This window comes from Trichomycterus rosablanca, chromosome 4 (assembly GCF_030014385.1).
Source record: "Trichomycterus rosablanca isolate fTriRos1 chromosome 4, fTriRos1.hap1, whole genome shotgun sequence".
Classification (NCBI taxonomy): Eukaryota; Metazoa; Chordata; class Actinopteri; order Siluriformes; family Trichomycteridae; genus Trichomycterus; species Trichomycterus rosablanca.
In genome coordinates this window covers 48,420,235-48,428,688 of record NC_085991.1, presented here as the reverse complement: position 1 = coordinate 48,428,688, position 8,454 = coordinate 48,420,235, and the positions used below count along the sequence as shown (strand labels likewise).

General features: G+C 44.9%; 1 protein-coding gene across 1 annotated transcript; it reads right to left on the bottom strand.

Annotated features, from left to right (window-relative positions):
• Positions 1 to 400: 400 nt before the first annotated feature.
• Positions 401 to 7,144, bottom strand: LOC134311756 (RING finger protein 11-like). Its single transcript, XM_062993419.1, has 3 exons — positions 6,616 to 7,144; positions 5,017 to 5,186; positions 401 to 2,566 (listed from the first exon to the last, which is right to left on the bottom strand). The coding sequence occupies exons 1-3, from the start codon at positions 6,736 to 6,738 to the stop codon at positions 2,395 to 2,397; spliced, it is 465 nt and encodes a 154-aa protein (XP_062849489.1). The 5' UTR covers positions 6,739 to 7,144; the 3' UTR covers positions 401 to 2,394.
• Between the last annotated feature and the right edge of the window lie 1,310 nt (positions 7,145 to 8,454).

Genomic DNA, 8,454 nt, shown 5'->3' with positions numbered 1-8,454 from the left:
GCTGAGTGCTTCTTTTTACTTGCCAGGGGCAAAACTGCCACCCATGATCACCCTGTGCAGGAACCTCAGTCGGCCAGCAGAGGTCGCAATTGCCCAGCGACAAGGATCCTCGTTTCAACCATTTTCCCCCCTTCGGATGTCCTGTGTAGTCCATGACTCGATGGGTCATAGCTGTTTTAGGCTGATTCGTGTATGTTATGTGTTTATTCACAAGAGCTAAACAGAGTCAATCATTTTTAATGGGGTTTTTTTGTGAACTTCAATTTTTATCACCACTTTTTCATCTGCACTCAGTTCTGTGGAGTCTGGTGTTAATACATCAGACATAAAACCCCAGACTGAGTCTGTGTTTCACCTCCTCTTCTACTGTTAAACACAACAAAAGAAACGACGAGAGAACTTGAAGGTTAAACAGTCCATCATTTATTGAGCATGGCTCAGATCACCATGGAAACAGCATCACTCCAAAACCAGGTAATTACCTGATAAAGAACTAAAGAATTGAGAAAAGCAGAGACATCGAGTGCAAATCTAATAAAGATGCAGAACTTGGTCTGTTCGCCTTAGACAAAATAATCAGTCAGATAATTCAACAAGAAAGATTTAAATAAAATAAAAGATAAAAGACTGAAGCAAGATTATACATACGCACATTGTTCTCTTCATTATCTTGTGCAAAGTGCAAAGTGTGAGACAGGAAGTTGATTTGATTTATTATTATTTGGTTTGAACCCCTTCCCCCCTAAAACTGAGACCTGATGAAGCTGGGCTTGCTTATTTATTTTTGACGTCAGTATTAAAAAGGAGAACAGCGGCAGAAAGGCGCTAGCACACCACTGCTGAGACGTATCTTGCCTTCTATCCTGACCAGGATAAAACTGTAGCAGGCTTATCTAATCTGAGAGAGGCCGAGTGCAGCCTTGCATCTGGGAGGATGGAAGAAATACCGAACAAGGTGGAACAGTACTGTGACCACACCGGTCGCCCCCTAGAAAGCCCGACAGGCAGTACCTGCAGCAGACAAAATGGATCACTAGTCCGCTGGGTGATAAAAGACGGGATTAAAAAGGGGGCGGGGTCTTCGGCGCTGTGTAAGGACCGTGGTTAGTAGACCGAGGTGCCTGTACAGACGTGGAAGAATGCGGAGATCAGGGAGTGGAGCGGGGCAGGTGTAGCCTAGCGGTTAAGGTACTGGACTAGTAAGCAGAAAGTTGCTGGTTCAAGCCCCACCACTGCCAGGTCGCCACTGTTGGGCCCTTGAGCAAGGCTCTTAACCCTTGCTTAGACTGTAAGTCGCTTTGGATAAAAGCATCTGCTAATTACCGAAAACTTAAATTAGTGACTCTACGTGCGAGGACTGGCCTCATGCTCTAACCCACTGAAGTACGGGCGAATAAGAAGGAGTCGGCGGACTGCACGCGCGTCTGAAAGCGTGCTTCAGGTGAATATACCCTCCTCTGATGCGTGATCAGGGTGCTCAGCAGCGGAAGGCTAATTGGCTATGCTAAAAATACATAAATATAATAGTAAACAGAAATGCTATGGCTACAAAATAAGCCACAAAATAAACATGAAAAACTGCTAACAAAATAAGGATAATGAACCAAAAGCGGCAGAGAAAGAACGAGACAACCGGGTTGTCACCACAATGCCAGCTACTCGATCCACCATCGAATGACAAACCAAGTTCACAAAAAAAGGTTCAAATCTCGTGTGGGCAGTGGTAGCTCAGCGGTTAAGGTGCTGGACTACTATTCAGACAGTTGCCGGTTCAAGGCCCACCACCACCACCACCAAGTTGCCACTGTTGGACCCCTGAGCAAGGCCCTTAACCCTCATAATTGTAAGTCGCATTAGGGAGAAGCGTCTGCAAAACGTCACAAATGTAAATGTGTCCTTGGGCATGATTGGCTAGTGCGCAGAAGGGGGTGGGGCTATGGCTGAAACAGCCTAGCCATTGGGAGTGCGCTCTTAGTACGAGTTCAAAGCCCAGATAGAAACATAGGGGTGGTTCAGAAAGAGCATCCGGCGTAAAAACTGTGTGATCCGTTGTGGTGACCCCTGCATACGGGAGCAGCCAAAAGAAAAAAGAAACGTGATAGTCCATTAATTTCTACAGATCACCCAAGCAGAGACCTTCCGCCCAGCCCTAATGAACCCTGGGAAAGCTAAATCTCTTTGACTTCAGTTTTAAGCACAGTGAAGTGATCACATGATGCACAATGCTGGGTGATTCAAACCCAAGTCAAAGTGTGTTCTGTCTGATCACCTCCATTAAAACCCTAACCCATCTCCCCAGGGTTTCTTTCGGATTACCTTTGGCCCCAGGGGCGCCAATAGTCCTGTGTTGGGTCGTGTCGACGAAGACCGGAAGATCGGAGCACGCGTCGGCGCTCAGTTGTTTTCGTAGGTGGACAGAAGTGCAGCGTCCACCGGTTCCATGCAGGACGGACAGGTGAAGGAGCGCATCAGCCAGTCGTCTATACAGTCCATGTGGTAGATATGCATGCAGGGGAGGAATCTGATCGGGTCGCCGAATACAAAGTCCATCATGCAAATCACGCACCTGCAGGAAAAGAGGAAACATCAAGACCTAATTAATGTCACACTGCACAACAACACAAGGTTATTATTGGGGTGGGGGGCATCATTATAAGAGCCATGCTGCTTGTAACAGCAGTAACTGAGCTCCTGGTGACAACCTGGCAGTGGTGGGGCTTGAACCAGCAACCTTTTAATTAGGGCTGCACGATATATCGTTTCAGGATCGTCATCGCCATGTGTGCATGCGCGATAGTCACATGGCAGGACGTGCGATGTCACTTCATGCAAATTAAATCAAATACGTCATGCTACAACTTTTTTCGCTGCTTGACACAAAACGAAAATTCACACCGTTCTCATTTTCCATGACGTATCTACACCAGTGTGTTCGAAATCCCAGTGAGCCGCCTCGCTGTCTTACCGCCTACATATGCAGCTGCCTCAGTAGTGATGATTCTAATAAGTCATTGACTTTTATAAGGCGGGTTATTCGAACGCGCTACTTAGCGATTCCATCTGGTTTCAGCGTTTAGCATTTAGCATCTCGCCATTAAAACCAATGGAATGAGGTGGGACGGCGCTAACACGTCAACATAACATCTCGATTCTGTACAGAAAACTCTTACATTTGCTGACGAGCCCGAACTTGCAAATAAAAACAATTATTATTATCAATAATTATTTATTTACATTTGAAAATAACTTTGTCCGCACCGTCAGCCATGTTTATTTTTCTGTGAGAGAAAATATGCCGCAGTGAATTCTGGGATTGCCTCGTTCTTGAGTCAAAATAACATTGAAATATTAAGATGCCTCAGTAGTGAGCTTAGTAACTAAGGCATCTGGGATTTGGAACAGGTGTATAGCTGCTCTTTTGTTTGTATAGTTTTATTTTAAATAATGTTTACTACTTGAAGAGGTTTTGATTGTGAAATAAAATATTAAATGACCCATTTTGTCAATCCTGTTAATTCCCTCATGTGATATTGAAGCTTTCTTAGTTTAATGCTCAGTTTCAACCGAGTACAAAGATGTAGCTTGTCATAATCTTTTGTATCCCTTGTAGGCAACACGCTTTTTCACATATGAGCCCCTTATTTAGAGTAAGATACATGCATTATTAATATTATTAATATCGCAATATATATCGCAGGAAGAAAAAAAATCGCAATGTCAGTTTTTTCCAATATCGTGCAGCCCTACTTTTAATTACTTGTACAGTACCTTCACCGCTAAGCTACACTAAGTAGCATTAAGGAACCCTGTTTGACCGTTCTCTTTCTCAGACACAGCCAATCGTGTCTGTGTGGGCGCCAGGTCAGTCCACGGTACAGCTGAGATTCAAGCTCAGATCTTAGCAGTGAGGGGCACATTAGACCGCTTCACCACCCAAGTGCCCGAGTTTATAGCGGTGGTAGGAGTTTGTCGTCACTACAGCGTACTTACTGAGCTCCTGGTAGTGGTAGCAAAGCGGGTTAAGTTACTTGAGTAGTCATTAGAAGGTTGCCGGTTCAAGCCCCATTACTGCCACTGTGAGGCCCCTGAGCAAGGCTCTCAACCCTTAATTAAGTCATAACTGGAAATACCAAAAATGTAAATGGAATCTGAATTCTGAGCTGCGCTCACAAATGCATCAGGCACATGGCAGTAGCCGAGTCTAGCTATTTGGGCGGGGGGGTTGATGCATATCAGTGCACCCCTAGTGCCAGTCCCAAGCCCAGAAAAATAGGGGGGTTGTGTCAGGAAGGGAATAAGGTCCAATAATTTGCTGGGAAACCCCTAATGGCCATCTAATGATGTTAGTTTTTTACTGTAACTCTTACTGCAACAGTCGTCCGTGGGTATTTTTTGCATCTCTTACCTTCCTCCACGCTGTAAGTTGGGGCAAAACAAACTTGGATCCTCTTTCAGGGTGTTTTGTAGACAAAATTAGGGAGGAAAGATTAAGATGGTATGAGCATGTGCAGAGGAGGGATGAGAGTTCTATGGGGAGAAGGGAGCTGAGGATAGAGCCGCCTGGCTATCATGCGTCCCCTCCGACATGTGTGTGACCATTTCTTTTCACCTACCAGAGACAGGGCTGAGGATTTGCCCCAACCAGCCAGCAAATACATTTTCAGCATTTAGCAGATGCTTTTATCACAGTACACAGTCTAAGCAATTGAGGGTTAAGGGCCTTGCTCAAGGGCCTTGCTGGCAGTGGTGGGGCTAGTCCAGTACCTTAACCTCTAGGCTACAACTGCCAGTAGAGGCAGCAACTGTAGCAGCAATAAGAAACCCTGTTTGACCATTCTCTTTCTCAGACACAGCCAATCGTGTCTGTGTGGGTGTCTGGCACACCACAGCACAGCTGAGATTCAAGCTCAGATCTTAGCAGTGAGGGGCACATTAGACCGCTTCACCCCCGGAGTGCCCGCTGCCCGAGTTTATAGCGGTGGTAGGAGTTTGTCGTCACTACAGCGTACTACTCACTCTCGAATCTTCTTCTCAGAGCCGTCCTTCCCGCCATCAAACACCCCCCTGGGAAGGTGCTGGATGAGGCCGATGCGCTGGGCAATGCGGATCTGCTCCTCCTCCGTCAGCTGGGTGGCCAAACACGTCTGACTGGGTGTCAGGTGGTACACGGGCATGTGGGACTGTTCCTGCACAACGTTCACAACCATGATTATTATATTTTCACTGATGATTTCATAAGCTACACCTAACACACAGACACAATGTGTGGGTTATACAATTACTGACTGTAGCTCAGTGCTTGTTCTGTACACTTTGTCGCCTCCCTGTGCCTCATTTATTAATAGAACCCTGATGGACCAGCTATTGTTTAGGTGGTGGATCGCTGTCAGCACTGCAATGACACTTACATGACATGCTAGTCTGTTTTGGTCTGGTAGGCAGGTAGCAGGTGCAGCAGTGTTGTTGGGATTTTTAAGTAGTGTTTAAATGTACAGGCTTCATTATTAGGAACACATACCCTGTTCGGACTGGCTCTAGGTGGACACTTTCTGATCAGAGGCCGCTATTGGTTCGACATTTTTGTTTCTTACTACGAGAAGCATAGCGGTAAACCTGAGCTAGCACATTACAGCAGTTCAAATCCACAGTGGCGCCATCAACGAGTTGGGTGTCTACATGGTCATGATCAGCTACGTCTGAAAGGGGTAATAGCCAAAACCCAGTGATGTATTGGGTTCTTTCTGGGTTGTGTTACTGCATTGCACCCAGTGATTACAGGAAAACCAGACCCACTACAACCCTGACCAGGATAACATAAAAATGTCCATCTGTTTCTCTGCATGCTTTGTTAGCCCCCTTTCAACCTGGACCACCACAGAGCAGATATTATTTAGGTGGTGGATCATTCTCAGCACTGCAGTGACACTGACATGGTGGTGGTGTGTTAGTGTGTGTTGTGCTGGTATGAGTGGATCAGACACAGCAGCGCTGCTGGAGTTTTTAAATTCCGTGTCCACTCACTGTCCACTCTGTTAGACACTCCAACCTAGTCGGTCCACCTTGTAGATGTGAAGTCAGAGACGATCGCTCATCTATTGCTGCTGTTTGAGTCGGTCATCTTCTAGACCTTCATCAGTGGGCACAGGACGCTGCCCACGGGGCGCTGTTGGCCGGATAGCAGTGACAGTGAGGTGTTTAAAAACTCCAGCAGCGCTGCTGTGTCTGATCCACTCATACCAGCACAACACACACTAACACACCACCACCATGTCAGTGTCACTGCAGTGCTGAGAATGATCCACCACCTAAATAATACCTGCTCTGTGGTGGTCCTGTGGGGGCCTGACCATTGAAGAACAGGGTGAAAGGGGGTTAACAAAGCATGCAGAGAAACAGATGGACTACAGTCAGTAATTGTAGAACTACAAAGTGCTTCTATATGGTAAGTGGAGCTGATAAAATGGACAGTGAGGTGGTTTTAATGTTATGGTTGATCGGTGTATGTTATAATAATATATCACCTTACAGGTAACATATGTGGACAAACCATTACTGATATGATCATGACATGTTTATTTATCACTAATATATAATAATTAGATAATAAAAACTGACCTCATATGGTGGAGGAGGTTCTAAATCTGCTTCTGCTCCATCTTCTGTACTGATTCTGTCTGACTGAGACTCATGGAGTAAAGAAATGTCATCTGTAGTAGGAGATTTAAAACAGTTACCCATCCTGATTCTGATTATCAGATTATAATCTGATTATAACTGCTATTATAATCAGATATTCTCCTTCAACCGTGAGCTCGCTTTTTAACACGTTTTTTTAAACATACAGAAAACATATCCTATACATTTCACCCTAAATAATAGTTTTATATGGGATATTAAATAAATAAAAACACCTCATATTTACTGCTGTTTCTTATTATCATTACTAGTAGCTAGCCTGGATGCTAAAGCTAGCATGTTAAACATGTAGTTCTGATCTAACCTCACAAACACAAGGCCCTTTAAAAACGCGACTCTAGTCTAGACTAAATAAACACTTTTATTTGAATAAGTATCCAGCTGAATTATATATAAAAGTATAAATAATTATAATTCCAGCTGTTAGTGTGACTATGCTCTCGTTCGCTTGCCTGTTAGCAGCTAACTTGCTAACACCTAAACACGTAACAGTGTTGTTGAGTGACGCAGCAGCTGGAGGATCGTCCTCTGATTGGTTGATTCACTGCAAACGTCACACGTGGTGGAAACGTGTCGTGTTTACATAATATTCATTACTGCATAGTCTGTTTTACCTCTGCTTTTGTCCTGACCAGGGTCGCGGTGGGTCTGATTGGTTGGGTAATTCACTGACCGGTACTCACATGTAACCAGTCCATTACAGGACACACACGCACACACATAGGGCGATTTTTAGTAGCTCCAAATGGCCTGACTGCGTGTCTTTGGACTTGTGGGAGTAAATCCACGCAAACCCACAGGGAGAACATGCAAACTCCACACAGAAAGGAGCCTAGTCGTCTAGATGAGGATTCGAACCCAGGATCTTCTTGAGGAAACAGTGCTGCCCACCGTATTTACTCTGATCAGCCATAACATTAAAACCACCTCCTTGTTTCTACACTCACTGTCCATTTTATCAGCTCCACTTACCATATAGAAGCACTTTGTAGTTCTACAATTACTGACTGTAGTCCATCTGTTTCTCTACATACTTTTTTAGCCCCCTTTCACCCTGTTCTTCAATGGTCAGGACCCCCACAAGTCCACCACAGAGTAGGTATTATTTAGGTGGTGGATCATTTTCAGCACTGCAGTGTCACGGGGTGCTGTTGGCTGGATATATTTTTGGTTGGTGGACTATTCTCAGTCCAGCAGTGAGAGTGAGGTGTTTAAAAACTCCAGCAGCGCTGCTGTCTGATCCACTTATACCAGCACAACACACACTAACACACCACCACCATGTCAGTGTCACTGCAGTGCTGAGAATCATCCACCACCTATATAATACCTGCTCTGTGGTGGTCCTTACCATTGAAGAACAGCATGAAAGGGGGCTAACAAAAAGCATGCAGAGAAACAGATGGACTACAGTCAGTAATTGTAGAATTACAAAAAATATATATATACAGTATATATATATCCTATGTCCTGCTAACCTGGAGTCCACCCTTGTCCACAATCACTGACTTAGTTTGGTATGTTCTCTGAGTGTCTTTCTGGATCAAACAGCGTGGGCATATGTGAAACAAAAGATATCTGCCTCACAGTGTGTGTAGGTATTTAAAGGGCTCTCCCAGCTGCAGCGCATTATCACTGATAAAACAGAGACTGTTAGATTAGACAGTCATCTGTGCCTCCACATTAGATAGGCAAGACAGATAGGCATGATTCTGTAATCCAAACCCACTGCTGATCTTCACAGCAGGTGGGGCAGTT